The sequence below is a fragment of the Urocitellus parryii genome, chromosome 1 (genome assembly GCF_045843805.1).
Source record: "Urocitellus parryii isolate mUroPar1 chromosome 1, mUroPar1.hap1, whole genome shotgun sequence".
Classification (NCBI taxonomy): Eukaryota; Metazoa; Chordata; class Mammalia; order Rodentia; family Sciuridae; genus Urocitellus; species Urocitellus parryii.
The window spans coordinates 251,388,998-251,406,131 of record NC_135531.1 but is presented as its reverse complement, the minus strand read 5'-3'; the positions used below and the strand labels follow the sequence as shown (position 1 = coordinate 251,406,131).

Below are 17,134 nucleotides of genomic sequence, written 5' to 3'. Positions count from 1 at the left end.
ATGATTATAAATCCTGTATAGCCAGATGCTGTCCTAGAATCTAAAAATTTGTCAATTTACAGCAATCTCTGAATTGTAGAGATTAGACCAGGGCAACTTGACTTTTTTTATTTTTGGTGGTTTTAAGAATTGAACCGGGGCTGGGGATGTGGCTCAAGCAGTAGCGCACTCGCCTGGCATGCGTGCGGCCCGGGTTCGATACTCAGCACCACATACCAAAGATGTTGTGTCCGCCGAGAACTAAAAAATAAAATATTAAAAATTCTCTCTCTCTCTCTCCTCTCTCACTCTCTCTTTATAAAAAAAAAAAAAAAGAATTGAACCCAGAACCCAACACATGCAAAGTATGCACTCTACTATTAATATACTTTCCTAGCCAGAAATATGACTTTAAATAACAATGTGACAAATTTGAGAATCACTGAGATAAACCTATTAGCTATTAATAGTAAAATCTTGCTTTGCATTTAGGCAAAGATTGACTTATCCATTTAATATGTTTAACAGCTGGTCAAAAATATCTCCAAAACATTAGCAATGATACAAAAAAAAAAAGAATTCACAAGAAGATACTAGGGATCAAGGATGCAGCATTTCACAATTTGAGGAGGAACAGGTAATATCATGATCTATGCAAACAATGCCCCCTACTGTTGGAGTATAGCTAACACAATATTGCTTGGGATTTTATCAAAATTCTACCCATACTTAAGCAAATCTTTTAAATTCTCCAGGGCAACAATATCATTGTTGTGCTATATGGCTGAAGGAGCCTTAGAACTACTTATTTAAAAAAAGAAACAACCAGAGCAGGCAGTGGTGCAGGAATGTAATCCCAGCAACTCAGGAGACAGAAACAGGAGGATCCCAAGTTCAAGGCCAGTTACAGCAACTCAGCAAGACCTTGTCTCAAAATAAAAAATAAAAAGATTGGGGATGTGGCTTGGTGGTTAAAGCACCTCTGTGTTCAATGCCCAGTACCAAATAATTAAACAAACAAACAAGCAAACCGGCCTCATTATTGGATCCTCATTTAGCCTACCCTCTGCAAGGATAGGTGGCCAATAATATTCAAGCATATTTATTTTCAATTTTCACTCAGAATCATTTCTTTTCCCATGGTTGATGAATAAATCATTTTTATCTGTCAAATTCTTATTTAATTTTAATATTCTTCCTTACAGATGTTCATTTCCTAATTTTATCACCCAAGTAGTTGGTTGATTTGCAATATAGAATTTTAGCAACTTTATCTGTCCTCCTTTTTTGCTAACTTAATATAAACAAAACTATTGTGATCCTCCGTAGTTTATTAAAAACAAAAAACTATTAGTTTTCCTATGATTTTTAATTATATTGATATGCTTACCTGAATGTATACCCCTGGAGAGCCTTATCTTTTTTTTCCTAATTGTGAATCCCAGTCAACTTTAGTCTCAACTTTACCCTTGGATCAAACTATCAGAGAGCTGTGTACTTGACCACATTACCTTGGTCCCTTGCAGAACAGCTTTTACTGAATTGTGCTTCAGCATTATGCTGCTGGTTTCCACAGGGAGATCAATTTAACCACTTCTCACCTCTCATCACATGGGGGAAAACCAGCCCTATGGTGAAAAAAGCTAACTCAATGTTGTCTCAGTGGTAGTGACGAATTTGAGTTAGATCACTTAAATTCAGTTCCATTAAGAATGCATCATTGACAACATTGAATAAGGTTAACTCAGGCAACTGAAGCAAACAACCTTTTAATAAGGAAAATAAACTACCAACACCAAAATAAATTAAAAAAAAAAAAGCTTCTAGTCTCTTACTTTACCTGCTAATGCTTCTGCTGTATCCTGAAATTTCTCAAAATGCTTTAGCTTTACTCTAGAATTTAAAAGAAAAGAAATATATTATGGAAGCACATTATTCTACAAAAGCCATGAAAAAAGTGTTGGTGTTTCCAAAGCGTATAGCAATAAAAGAAATTGACTGTCGATGAGAATCAAGGTACAAAATTAGAATATTCTTCTTAAAGTTACCAGTTCTTCTAAATGTTGGGCTAGCAATGTCCAGAATCGTACAAACAAAGTTATACACTTTGAAGAAAACTCAGGCCAAGAACAAACATGTTGAAGATTCAACATAATCCCCGCTGCTTATGGACACAGATGACTTTTACTATACAACACAGAACTGACCCAAGGAAAAAATATTTGAATCCCTCTTAAGGAAGGTATCTTAAGATATTCACTTGTCTAACCAGTACAAATACCTTTTAAAAAGTCTACTGTTGCCCCGCACCACCCCAGTGGCTTGGGAGGCTAAGACAGGAAGATTGTGAATTCATCCATCTCTAAATAAAATGCAAAATAGAGCTGGGGAAAATAGAGCTCAGTGGGGCCCTGAATGCCCCCGAAATTCAATCCCCAGTACCCCCCCAAGTTTGTCACATCTGTTTCCTTAACTTTTTGTTTTGCCCCTTTTATCCCATATGCATTTATACACAGGGTTATATTTTATGTAGAAAGAAATGTACATGGTTAATTCATAGTTGTCTCAGTGGTAGTGACGAATATTTGAGCTAGATCACTAAGATTCATTTTCAATTGGAATACATCATTGACAACCATGAATTACCTTAACTCAGCAAACCATGACCCTTGAAAAAGGAAAATCAGTCTTCTATTTGCCTGAAACAAGGTTTTGTTCAAAAAATTGCAACTATTAATAATTATTAATTGTACACTCAGTGTTACATAAATTTTCTTACCTGACAAGGGAACATGGCGATCCCTTTAAAAAAATAAATAAAAAGCTGGCGTGGTGGCTCACGCCTGTAATCGCAGCAGCTTTGGAGGTTGAGGCAGGAGGATTTTGAGTTCAAAGCCAGTTTCAACAAAAGCAAGGTGCTAAGCAACTCAGTAAAACCCTGTCTCTAAATAAAATACAAATTAGAACTGAGGATGTGGCTTGGTGCTTGAGTACCTTTGAGTTCAATCCCCAGCACCAAACAAAACAAATATATATGTATATACATACATATATATAACGTATATGTAAAAAAAATTAAAAATCACTTAAAAATATAAAAATCTGAAGGAAAAGTAATAAATTCATCTTTTTCTGCCCCACCTTATCCTCACGTCTATATTTTTTGAAGTGACATTTGTTCGAGTCTCTCAATACTTTAATAATAAATGCATATAAACAAAGACACTACAAAAAATGGGATCCCGTTAAACAAATTACCCTGAAGCTTGGTTTTCTGAGTTTCATGAACATCACTCTGAACTGTAAAGAGATTTATATACCACAGTTTATGCAACAATATCATTACTGATGGACATTCAAGCTGTTTTAATTTTTGGGGGGTTTCTACTACAAATACTACAATCTATATTTTGCTTCTTTAATTGTTTAGTATGCCATTTCTTTGGGTTTAACACTCTTTCACAGCAGTAGCAAGTTTCTCCTGTGTTTAATCTCCAGACATACCCTCCTCCAAAAAGAAGTTTCCTTTTACTCTTTTGCCTTGTGTTAGCAATAACAGAAGTATTATCAAATACCCGTTGGCATCCATGGACATAATCATATACAGATCCCTCCCAAAACCACATGTATCAAGAGGATCAGTGGTTCTTCCTAGGACCTCATTTATCAAATATTTCACAAGTTGATTCAGAGATGGTGGAATAACTATATTGACTCTACCTTGAGGAAATGCCAGCTGTCCCTCCCACCACTCATTTCTTCAGTTGAGCTATCAAAGTTATACTCTACTTTCTTGCCAAGAAATCTTGAGGAGTCCAAGACAGGAATTTATCTAGAATTTATTAGCTAGTTATTTTATTTTACCAGAGGGAACTAGGAAGTAGAAGTCATTAAGAATGAATATGCTGGGCTGGGATTGTGACTCAGCGGTAGAGCGCTCGCCCAGTATGGGCGAGACCCGGGTTCGATCCTCAGCACCACATAAAAAAATAAAGACATCTAAAAAAAAAATTTAAGAAATAAATATGTAAAAAAAAGAAAGAATGAATATGCTAAGTAAAAAAATCTGAATATCAATGCAAGGAAATCAGTATTCCTTGCTTTGTACAATTACTTTTAACAGAAATTTATACTTAATTCAATCAACTGTTTTCAAATATCTATAAAATATTCATTTTGGGGTGCTGTCCACTCTAGTCTGCAAATAATACAAATAAGCTGAGATGGCCTTTGTTCCAAATAAAACATCCATAATAATTAGGCTCATATTACCATTATTCATAAAGCAGATTTCAAAACAAAAAACTGAATGTAACACTATACAAATGGGGTAGGGGACACAATCTTAAATGTTAAGTGTTAAATTCTAGGTTTCAAGATTACTTACATTTTATTTGCTTTCTCTGGAGTTTCAAATTCTTTCCACAAACTATCAACCTCTTGAAGTTTCTTCTCATTTAGGACCTACAATAAAATATTTAAATAGTTTTCTTCAAATGGACCAATGCAGGCATTTGCTACATTCTTCAAGTACTATACATATAAAATGAGGGTGGTGAAGGCTATTTTTCTAACTGAAATAATGAATTAGGTTTCTAACCCAGTACAAACTTTTGATCAAATTACTAGTTCATGCATACTTTTAGGAATTACACTGTGCACTTATCTTTGCACTGTTTGAATATACCACGATTTTTGCTTTAAGGATGTCTAATTTTTCCTTTTTAATGCTTCAGAAAAAAATTATCTTTGAACTAGATGCAGTGGTACATGCCTATAATCCCAGCAACTTGGAAAGCTGAGGCTGGATTGCCGGTTCAAATCCAGCCTCAGCAACTTGGCAAAACTCTGTCTCAAAATAAGAAACAAAATAAAAACAGGATGGGGATGTGGCTCAGTGAAAAAGTACCCCTGGATTTAATCCCCAGTACCAAAACAAAAAGATCTTTGTACCTACACGTTATAAATAAGACAAGCAATTGGAAGTAGAGTTAATTGATCATGTAAAATAGGCTTATGTTGACAGATGTGTCCACATTGCTTTTAAGAGATCTTATCAGTTTCACTTAAATCAGTAAATAAAAGCCCAGCACTAAGGCCTATGCCTGCAATTCTCCAGCTACTCCAGAGGCTGAGGCAGGAGGACTGTGAGTTCAAGGCCAGTCTCAGCAACTTAGTGAGCCTCTATTTCAAAATGAGTAAGGGGGTGGGAGGGTCGATATAGTTCAGTTGTATAGCACTCCTGAGTTAAGCCCTTAGTACCATAAAAGGAAGAAGAAAAAAAGAAACAATACTGCAAAGTGTGTAAAACTTAAGTTTTCAGATGAGTAAGGCAAGATAATATTAAAAGATTTGTTGTTCAAATTAAACCTGACACAGCTTAACTAGATATATTTATAGAATTTGAAAAGTTGGTCAAAATAAATCAAACTGAGAAAATATTAAAGGAACCACAAGTTATGGAGCTGTAAACATTACAAAGTATACTGCTGGTATGAAAAAACTATAAACTATACTAGTTCTATTTTGCAAAACATGAAGCTTTAGAATCCAAAAATTCATGACTTCACTAAAATATTTACTGAAGTTTTTTTTTAATGGAGGCTCATAGAATATTCCCAACTTTTAAAACTTATTCAGAAACTGCAGGAACCATATCCAAAGGTCACCGACTGTCAAAAGGATGTGTATCAAATAAGGGATATAACTCATACGATTCACATTTTTTGTTCTAGCTGAAAAGAAATGTATACGAAGATAACATTTGGGTAACAAAATTGGCATACTAGAAGATATATCACCACCCTTAAATTGAAGTTAAAATAACAAAGGAAATGTCATAAAATCATGGTGATTCATGACTAACCAAAAGGTTTGAAGACTTTCTTAAGGAAAACAAAACTTGGTTATTACGTTCCCAACCATGAAGTAACATGGAAGATAATATTACTAATAAAAACAGAAAAGCTGTGTGAACAACAAAAAAATACATTTGTTTTACATTTGCCTCAAATTTATAAACATTCATTTTAGATAAGAAAACTTCAAATACCTGTATACAAAATCCATTTTAAGTTTACTTTGGATTAATACAGTAATATTTTCCATTTCTAAGTAGAATTAGTATATAACTACTATTATCATTAAAAAAAATCTTTAGGGGCTGGGATTGTAGATCAGTGGCACACGTGAGAAACTGGGTTCCATCCTCAGCACCACATAAAAATAAAATAAAGGTATTGTGCCTACCTATAACTAAAATATATATATACACATATATATAAATCTTTAGAACTGCTATTTATACTGTTTGCTATTTTTAAAACATGTCTATTATCTTATGGACACATATATTTACAAATGAAATGAAATGTCCAGATTTGCTTCAAAACAATCTAGTGGAGATGAGTGATCACTAATATAAAATGAGTCTATGAAGGCTGTGTGACAGGATACAGGGAAGTTTATTACTAACCTTGCCCCTGCTATTTAAAAATTCTTACAGTAAAAAGAAAGAAAAAATAATTCCTTAGTGTGCCAGAAATGACCAGAGCATCCTTTTCTATTCCAGGCAGGAAATAATCTCTGACTAGGAAAGAGTGCCAGTACACCAAAAACTATCTTAATTTTCATTTCTTATTATTTGGGACTTTGTATTTTACTTGATGGTTGATGGTATTTTTTAACGTTTTGCTTCATCACAGACAACATGGACAAGTAATATTTTATGAAACTTGTTTGTGTACAAGATAAATCAATAACTGAATAATGTAAGATGTAAACTACTCAAAAAGGTATCAACTGGGGGGCTGGGACTAGGGCTCAGCGGTAGCACGCTTGCCTGGCATGTGTAAGGCACTGGGTTTGATTCTAGCACCACATATAAATAAATAAATAAAGGTCTATCAACAACTAAAAATAAATTTTTAAAAAAAAGGTACCAACTGATACATGCAACATGAATAACTTCAAAAGCATTATGCCAAGTGCAAAAAGCCAAACACAACGATTAAAATACTACTGCATTTACGTGAAATCACAAAATTATACAAACAGAAAGCTAATCACTGGTTGCCTACAGCTGGGAACAACTTGAAAATATGCAGAAGATAGATCCCATCTCACTCCAATCAGAATGTCAATTATCAAGAATACAATAACAATAAATGTTGGTGAGGATGTGGGGAAAATGGTACACTCATAAACTACTGGTGAGACTGTACTCTGGAAAGCAGTATGGAGATTCCTCAGAAAAACTGAAATGGAATCACCATTTGACCCAGTTGTCCCACTCCTCAATATATAAAATCAGCATACTACAATTACACAGTCACATCAATGTTTATAGCAGCTCAATTCACTACAGCTTAATATGGAACCAATCTAGGCACCCTTCAACAGATGAATGGATAAAGAAAATGTGGTATATATACACGATGGAATATTGCTCATCCATAAAAAAGAATGGCTTTATAACTTTTGTCAGTAAATGGATGGAAATGGAAACAATATGCTAAGTGAAATAAGCCAATCCCAAAAAAAAAACAAAGGATGGATGATCTCTCTGATATGCAGATGCTAACACAGAAGGAGGATGGGGTATAAGAATATGAAAGGCAATAGAATGGATCAGACATAACTTTCCCATGTGAATAAACCACCAGTGAAATTCCACATCATCATGGATGACTACAAGAATGGGATCCTAATTGGAATGGGCTGTACTCCATGTATGTATACTATATCAAAATATACTACTGTCATGTGTATCTAAAAAAAAAAAAAAAAAACTTTTAAAAAAAGAAAATAGGCAGAAGAGGCTCCTGAGATGAAGCATCCTAGAATGCAGGGGTGATGGCACAACTGCATTTTTTCCCCCTAAAACTTATCAGGTGAGGGGCTGGGGCTGAGCAGTACTGCACTTGCCTGGCATGTGCAAGGCACTGGGTTCAAATCTCAGCACCGCATATAAATAAATAAAATAAAGGTCTATCAACAACTAAAAAATATTTTGAAACAAACATATCAGGTGAGTTATATAGCATGCAAAGTATATTCACTACAGCTGGAAAAATATATTACTCAGTGATTTTGTTGTATACAAGCATTTGGTATGTGCACCAGAAATTTTCCCAAGTTCTAAGAAAATGAAAAAACAGAATGCTATGCTATACAACTGCACTATACAATGTGACCATTAAAATTAAAGGTATTTTTATTTTAAAAAATCTGCGTGGGTCTCAGGATACAGCTCAGCTGTAAGCATGTGAGAGTCTCCCTGCATTCATTCCCAAGTCCCACTCACCCCTGACTCCCAAATCATCCCCTCATACTAGCTATATGACAAGCATGAAAGTTTTATATGTGGTTAGTGGTTACTATATTGGACAGCACAGCTAAAGGCCTGAGCTTAGCAATACTAACAGCTGCCTGTTCATCTTATGCTGTGCCCCAAGTGACACAAATTGAGTTTTGTTAACATTCTAAAACTATATTAGTTATAAGTAATAATAGAACTAACTATAATTAATAGCCAGGCATAATTCCAGCAGCTTGGGAGGCTGAGGCATGAGAATCACAAGTTTAAGGGCAGCCTCACCAACTTAGCAAGGCCCTAAATAACTTAGCGAGACCCTGTCTCTCTCTCTCTTTTTAATATTTATTCTTAAGTTTTAGGTGGACACAATATCTTTATTTTATGTTTATGTGGTGCTGAGGATCAAACCCAGTGCCTCGTGCATGCCGGGCGAGCACTCTACCACTGAGCCACAACCCCAGGGCCCCCCCTCCTCTTCAATAAAATATAAAAACAACTGGGGATGTGGCTCAGTGGTTAAGTATCCCTGGATTCAATCTCTGGTACCCTGCCCCCAAAGTAACTACAATAGTTGCTATAACAATCTGCATTAGTACATATTTAAAAAAAACTCCTGTGTGTGTGTGAGACTAGAAATTGAACATAAGGCCTGTACTAGGACACCTAGGATATACCTCCAAGCCCTATATAATCTTCTTAATGACTAATAAAACTTCTGAAATTACTTTTACTATATATATATATAGAATTTTATGTGTACACTGGGTTGTATATTAAACATTCCACATAAATTGAGGTGAAAAAAATTTCTTAAAGCATTCTCAAAACAGGAATTTTCTTGTAACCAATATAATTTTATACCCCAGTATTTTTAAAGACTATGGGAAGCTAATAAACATGTACTGTATGTCTACCTTTTTGATAATTCACGTCATACAATATTTACCTTCTGAAAGTACATAATTTGTTTCACAAAATTGTGATCATTGCTGCTATTTAAGTTCAGAACATTGTTTTATTCAGAAGAAATCAATAACGAATATTAATGCTAAAAGTTATAAAATAATCAGTATTTCTATATTCAAGCCTGACTTTAGGTTACAAAAACCACATTAATTTTGAACAGTAACTTGCAGAGAAATAACATTGAAAACTGTAACAAAATACTTATTTTTATAGGCCAGGTGTATTCTTCATTAATATAAACCAGAAACTCATCAAGAGACATGGTTGTATACTTTAGTTTTATGACCCACATCTAGAAATCAGACAGTTGCTAAACCAATTCCTTTTCATACAATCAGAGGCATCCAGTAGACTGCAAACCTGCTTCCTCCTAACATCCAGTTCAGAATAGCATTAAAATCAATCCACCAGACTCATTGATAGACACTGATTCAAAATATGACAGATCATATGAATAAGAGAATTTAGGGCATACCCAGATTTCTAAAAAAAGAATCTAGATTCCAAAAGACTGGAGAAAGGCAAAATAAACACATTTTAGAGCTCTAATGGGAACGAAGACTCTAAAAGTCCCTTAAAATTGCTAATACTGCAATTACTTACAGATTACTCCAATGACAAGAAAAATAAGCAAAGCTGTATTTTGGCTTTAAATTATTATTTCACTGGTTTCCTTAAAAAAATAAGTATCTGACATAACAAATGCACATAAAAGTATATTTTCAAATGTCAAAAGTTAAGTTTTCTGTACTTTCAGATTCCTACCACAAATACAAACTTGACTTTTTTGATTGACAACTGAAACTGTACCATGTTCTAACACTTTTGTCTTACATCAACACACACACCTAGAATATGAAAACTTTGTTTTTCGTTGCTATATTTGAAAAGATCCTGACTAGCACATGGTGAGCACTCAACCTAGCTCTTTCCTTCTAAGACTCCAATAACATTCCACTATACGAATGTCTCACTGTTAAACCATTTCCGTGCAAACTTTTCCTATTAAAACAAGCAAGTCTCATATTGGTATCACTAGCTCAGATTTCTCCTCTAATCTCCAAACCTGAAATTCTGAAGTGTACCATCTACACAATTTAATTTAAAAGTTTAAAATACAATGCAAGTTTCACGTACCCCAGATCCACAAATCTCCAGCAGCCGTGGCCAAGAGCCTTCTTACCTAACCATCTTAAGTTCCTACCTTTTAGAGTCCTCACCGTTCACCTCCGTAACTTTCAACACAAGCAATCTCAACTTGTTTTAATTAATGCAAATATATCCTTGCTTCCCTCCCTGTAACATTGTCTTTGCATAGAATAACCTTCGTTAAAAGACATATTACATCAGGTTACTCCTGTTTAAAAGCTTTCCATCATTCCTCAAAGAACCCAATAAAACTCGATCTCTTTAAAATAAATGCAGAACCTTCTTTTTTTTTTAATTTACAATACAGAACTTTCCTTAACACGGCTTCTGACCACCTCTTCAACTAAGCCAAATTCTCTAAAGCAGAAAGGGTCGCCCAAACGGCGGGGCCACGTGCTCACCGCAACACCGGCCCTCAGGCCTTTCCTTCCTTTCCGAGCCCGGCGACCTAAAAGGCATCCACACGATCCTCTGTTCTTTCGGCCTCTCCTTTATCCCTCTTCTCGCTTGTTCAATACAGGCCTTCCCCTCCAACGGCTCAATCTCCCACCTACCTTAAAGATGGCGTAGCCAACCGACGTTTCAAATAGCACCAACATAGTGAGGCCAGGTCACGGCGCCGCGCGGCCCGCCACGAGCTCTTGTACCAGTGCAAACAGACCCACCAACTTCGCAGCCAAAAAAGGCCCGCTAAGCCGAAGCTTAGAGCACAATCGTCCACGCCTTCCTGTGAAAGCTCAGACCACGCTGGCTAAACGTTCCACGTTGGACTGCATGAGGACCGCAGGTAAGCGCGTCCCTTCCTCCAAGGATTCTGGGATATTCACGTCACTTCCGACAGAAGACTGCCGCAGATAATGCAGTCACTTCCGTAATGTTCCCGCCATAGAAGGTGGAGTTGTGGACCACGAGAATATCGCGAGATATTTCAGGGCTCCAAACGAGCTTTGTCACCACCCGACTGCGTTATCAAAGGGAAAAGGGTTCGCTTTTTATTATTTTTAAATTCTTCCCGCACCTTTAAAGAAGTGTGGAGCCGTCTCGGTGCAAGTCTGTTTCAGACATCTGGAATTCGAAATGCTAGATAGTACCATTAGATTTTCCTCCTTCTCAAGCCTTACTTGGAAGGGAACGCCTCGAATGACACCATTTCGGTATATGCGAGAATTCTTGGTCTCCTCTGTCTGCCCAAACTGATTAATAGCACAAATTTCTTTCAAATATATGTAAAAGTCTCCTGTTTTTTCTATATTTGTTAAAATCTGCTTTTCTGGGACCTTTCATTCTTAGTGACCGGGTTTAAATACCTAAGGTTTTCCAATAGTTGTTAAAATTTCCTACCTCATTTACCAAGCCTATGTTCAGATTACCTGTAAACATTAAATTGAAACCTGCTGAAGATTACGGAACACTAAATGATTTGATTTTTCTCCAACTCCACAGCCTGGGATCAAAAAAATCCTGATTTGAATAATAAAATAATAAAAGATGAAATAATAAAATAAAATAAAAAATAAAAGATGAAATAATAAAATAATAAAAGATGAAAGTGAGATGAAATCAAAGGATGGGGGATATAGAGAGAAGACATAGTGATTAATTGTAGCCGTAGCTATAATCCAGTGTGGTCAGAGAGTCAAGAGAAATCAAAATAGCTCGACGAATGAGGGCTGAGGTGGATGCACTGTTTCTTTATAGTTTTATTTATCTTCATGATATTTTTCTGCCTTGTCTCCTTAACAAAAGCGCCATTTGCTACAGAGTGGAATCTATTATCTTACATTTTTTTTGCGTGTTCATATAGAGCATTATGTTGTGCTAGTTGTGAACTAGGATCTCATTAGGTAATTCTAAATTTTGAATGAATGAATGCCTGCAGGAAGTAAGATTTTTTTCCTTGTATCTAAAGCTTTGTATCATTTATTTATCTAAAATAAAATGAAACCACTTATTCAATAAAATCTCTTCACCATGCATCTCCTAGATTTTGCTCTTGCATACTGCCATTTACATAATCACCTTGATTTGATTCTTCAGAGCTGACTCTGATTTTTGATTTGGATCTCAGCCAAATGCAGTAATTGTCTGGAAACTCCCTTTTGCAAGGGAAAAATGAGAGTCTTAATGCTTTATTAAATAGTACTAGGTCAAGGGGAGATAGCATAGAGAAGTATAAGAAATAAAATATGCATGAGTATAGATAACAAGGACTTTTATTCCTGGGCTTAGGGTTTAGCGCTGATAGAGCACTTGCTTGCATGTGTGAGGCCCAGGGTTCAATCCCCAGGGCTTCAAGAAAAAAATAAATAATTATATATATCAAATATACCTAACACAGTGAAATGACAGTAAGGAGACCCATGGTTCTTCTGTTTTCTCAGTACACTTCAACTCCATCTCTGTTCCAACTAGAATATATTTGTCATAAAAGTTTCTCACAGTGGGCTGGAGTTGTGGCTCAGTGGCAGAGCGCTTGCCTAGCATGTGTGGGGCACTGGGTTCCATAGTCAGCACCACATATAAATAAATAAAAAATAAAGGTACATCAACAACTAAAAATATATTTTTTTAATTTTTATTAACTTTTTTTCATTTTATTTATTTTTGTGTGGTGCTGAGGATCGAACCCAGGGCCTCACAAGTGCTAGGCGAGCAGTTTACCGCTGAGACACAATCCCAGCCCTTTGGGTTCATTTATCTGTCAATTTTTTTTTCTTTTCTTTTTGCTTCAGTGCCAGGCAAGCGCTTTGCTGCTTTGCCATTGAACCGCTTCCCTAAAAAATATTTTTTAAAAAAAATTTTAAAAATTTTATCACTTGGGCTGGGGATGTGGCTCATGCGGTAGTGCGCTCGCCTGGCATATGTGTGGCTGGGGTTTGATCTTCAGCACCACATACAAAAACAAAGATGTTGTGTCCGCCAAAAACTAAAAAATAAATATTAAAAATTCTCTCTCTCTCTCTCTCTCTCTCTCTCTCTCTCTCTCTCTCTCCTCTCTCTTTAAAAAAAAAAATGTCACTTAATCCCTGGTAATATGGTAGTATCTGGCATATTTAAATGTGACTAGTGAATGAATAAATGAGTGCGTAGAATGAATGAATCAAATGTTTAAATTATTTCAAGGGGCTAGTAGAAGCTTCAGGTACTTTTCAAGACTTTCTGAGAATAACAAAAGATATCATTATGCTCACAGACCCCCCCTTATGCCTAGTATCAGGTTAGTGAACATCTTTTGCATATTCAACAGATATATTTGACTGTCTTATTCTGTTTCAGGCACTAAAGACCTAGCAGTGGCTGGTGAGGAGGGGACACATACACATTTAAAAAACCTCCATACTTTATGGAATTTATATTCTAGTGAAGTGGAACAGAAAACCAAAAGTAAAATACATAGTATATTAGATGAAACTATATGCTACAGAGAAAATAAAGCAGGGTAGGAAAATAAAGTATTCCAAGATGATCAGGAAAGAACTTGATAAAGTGACATTAGAGTAAATGACTTTAGGGAAATAAGGAGCTAGCCATGAAAGTATTTAGAGAAAGAGTTCTCCAGGCAAAAAGAATGTCATAGTCAGACACTGATGTAGCTGTGTGTCTGGTATGTTCCCAGAATAGTAGGACCTGTATTAGAGTGACTGTAAGTCACTGTAACCATTTTAATAAATTAATGTTTTTATTGATGTAACAACTGATATATTTGTTTCAAATGTTTGTTATATGATATAATCCTAGGCAACAAACCTAAGAATAGGAATACTTATTATTACCCTCATTTTCCTCAGAAAAATTGAGTAATCCAGCATTACATAACCTCCCTCACTCTTTCCTTTAGGAATACTCAGAAGATGGACATGGCGATCACTTGTATCATATAATTATTGACCTACTTCCTATAGCTTTGATACCTTTGCTCTATTGTCTGCTAATACTCCCTCCAGTCCTCTGCTTGGTCAACTACTGCCACTTTAATAAATACAGGTGATGCTCACATCATTGCACATATCTATATCATCATCTATATCATTTTGCACATACCTCTCTAGCTTCCAGGGAAGCAATTTTTGTGCTTCGTATCTTGTTCTTTCAGAGGTGTTGGCCACTTGTGACATTTTTTCTTTTGGCTAAAGCCCTTTCCTTTCTTCCAGAGCCCATGGGTGCTTGGAGGAAACAGAGGCAATTAGAAACATGATCAAACTTCTGGTCATATCTCTCTCTCTCTCTCTCTCTCTCTCTCTCTCTCTCTCTCTCTCTCTCTCTCTCTCTCGTTGAGGGCCAGAGCCGAGTCGGGATGACACATGGCATTTTTGCCAGAAGTAGTGGTTGAGAGGTGACGCTAGCGAGCCATTAAGATGATGACTTTTGAGTTCTGGCTCAAAGGGTAGAGCTTTATGCAGTTTTACAAGCTTTTGTGATGTTTAAAGATTCTGTATTTAATTTATTTTCTGATAGTCAGTATATAGTTAATGCTATAGTATCCCTTGAAGATGCTGGTAGGATTTCTCCTTCCTCTACTGTTTTCTCTTTGTTTTCTACTATACAAAGTCTAATCTGGGACAGAAAAGATCCATTCTTTATAGGACATATCGGGGCACATACAGGATTGCCTGGAACCCTTAGTTTGGGCAATGATTTAGCAGATTAAAACTACACATGACATACATATTTTCTCTACACTAGAAGAAGCTACAAATTTTCATAAAAGGTTCCATGTCAATGCTAATACTTTACAAAAGCGTTTTAAAATAACTAAGGAACAAGCCAGACATATAATAAAACAATGTCAAAATTGTGTGACCTTTTTACCACAAGTTAAACTTGGAGTCAATCCTAGAGGATTGATACCTAACCATATTTGGCAGATGGACGTCACACACTTGCCAGAATTTGGAAAATTAAAATATTTGCATGTTACAGTTGATACTTCTTCCGGATTTTTGATGGGCTCCCTTCATGCCGGAGAAAAAACTAAAGATGTTATAGCTCATTGCTTACAAAATTTTGCCACTGTGGGCGTTCCAAAACAGTTAAAAACAGATAATGGTCGTGGCTATACCTCTATCTCTTTTAAACAATTTTGCTCATCATTTGGCATTACTCATATAACAGGAATCCCATACAATCCACAGGGACAAGGCATAGTTGAAAGAGCTCATCAAACTATTAAAATGTACTTATTAAAGCAAAAAGAGGGAATTGGAAAGGGGTATATATCCCCCAAAGATAAACTTAAAATAACCCTTTTTACTCTAAACTTTTAAAATTTGGATTCATCAGGGCTTAGTGCTGCGGAAAGACATATGTATCCAAAAAATGTACATAAGCCTAAGGTACTTTGGAAAGATATTCTAACAGGACAATGGAAAGGTCCTGACCCAGTGATTGTCTGGAGTCGGGATTCTGTTTGTGTGTTTCCACAGGGAGAATAGCAGCCAATTTGGATTCCAGAGAGACTAACCAAAGCAATTTCTACAGACCAAAAAGAAGATGATTTGACTCAAATCCATAACAGCTGATATCCAGAGCTCCAGCTTGGCTATTCTTACATCTGCGACAGTGATTAACCAGGATGCTTTTTTCAATATCTATTTTATTATTGCCTTTTCCCACATCATAAAGTTCTATTTTATTTTTTGAGCTCATACAAACCTAGGTTAATGTTTTTCTGATCAGTTTTATTTTTGGACTGTGGAGTTTTTAAACATTGCAATGGAGATTTCACCTGTGTAAAGCTACAAGGCCTTTACTATTGTCTTATGTGTTGTACGTTTGTGTGCACTCTTGTGTTTTGTGTTGTATGTCTGTATGTGCGTATGTCCATATTTCATATATGAGGAGCGCTCATGAAAAAAATGGATCCGAGTTTTTTTTTTTTTATTCACGTGATTTAAATGGTTTAATTTAAATTAGATAAACAGCTGTTAAGGATTATTTTTAAAGGAGGTTAACAGATCTCTTTGTTTACTTTCACCTTTCCTTTTCATTATATTTAATAATTCTGTTCAGGATAATGTAAATTGTTCAGAAAATTGTTTTCTTAGTACCTGTTGGAATGTTACATAATTTCTTTTTAGCATCATTGCCAGAATTCCTATCTTCATCCCAGTGTCAGTGAAGACAAAGATAAAACCAAACTACAGCTTCTATGATAGCTATCACAGTAAACTGTATAAACTGATGCATCAGTGAATAATAACTCAACAAGTAATGCTCAAATCAAGGAGTCGATTTACTTTGGGAGGAAATGGACATATAGATATGGGCATATAGATAGATTCCTCCGCTTTGAACTGCTTGCAGAACTTGCCTGGACTATGTATCACTTGTATGCATTGTGAACTATCTGTTGGTGCAGCGAATTGTGGTAGTGCTGGCATATCTTTGCTGATGGTGTCACCAGTGATACAATTTTTCCAAAAGAGCCGTCAATTGGCTTGGTGTCGTGGCATTTCTGTATCCTCCTCCCTTCTGCTAGTGATGGTCTAAAATTTGGGGGCCAACAGAGGTGAGGCAAAGAACCTCACCCCCCCAACTGGTGCAAAGGCCACATTTGGGGGCCAACAGAGGTGAGGCAAAGAACCTCACCCCCCTCACTGGTGCATAGGCCTATCCACAAGTATGGCTGTATGCTGGACCGGTAGTCAGCGAGGGGTATGATCCAATTGCAGTGGTACCAACCTAAGACAGGAGGCTGACACCTAGAGGTCAGCTCATCCGATG

General features: G+C 36.1%; 1 protein-coding gene and 2 non-coding genes across 4 annotated transcripts in view; all 3 read right to left on the bottom strand.

The window, feature by feature from the left end:
- The window catches only part of Nop58 (NOP58 ribonucleoprotein), a 32,728-nt gene extending 21,519 nt beyond the window's left edge, over positions 1-11,209 (bottom strand). The window contains exons 1-3 of one of the 2 annotated variants that reach the window (XM_026405338.2): positions 10,966-11,209; positions 4,367-4,443; positions 1,820-1,872 (exon numbers count right to left, since the gene is read on the bottom strand). In XM_026405338.2, coding sequence (XP_026261123.1) covers positions 1,820-1,872; positions 4,367-4,443; positions 10,966-11,010 — 175 coding nt within the window. In that variant the 5' untranslated portion in view covers positions 11,011-11,209. Of the gene's footprint in view, positions 1-1,490; positions 1,738-1,819; positions 1,873-4,366; positions 4,444-10,965 lie in introns of those variants that run through there. The other variant, XM_026405339.2, reaches the window with a different exon arrangement.
- LOC113194338 (small nucleolar RNA SNORD70) lies at positions 1,627-1,713 on the bottom strand. The gene has a single exon (XR_003302270.1). It is a non-coding gene; the product is annotated as a small nucleolar RNA SNORD70 (small nucleolar RNA).
- On the bottom strand, positions 2,533-2,621 carry LOC113194332 (small nucleolar RNA SNORD70). Its single transcript, XR_003302264.1, has one exon. It is a non-coding gene; the product is annotated as a small nucleolar RNA SNORD70 (small nucleolar RNA).
- Positions 11,210-17,134: the final 5,925 nt, after the last annotated feature.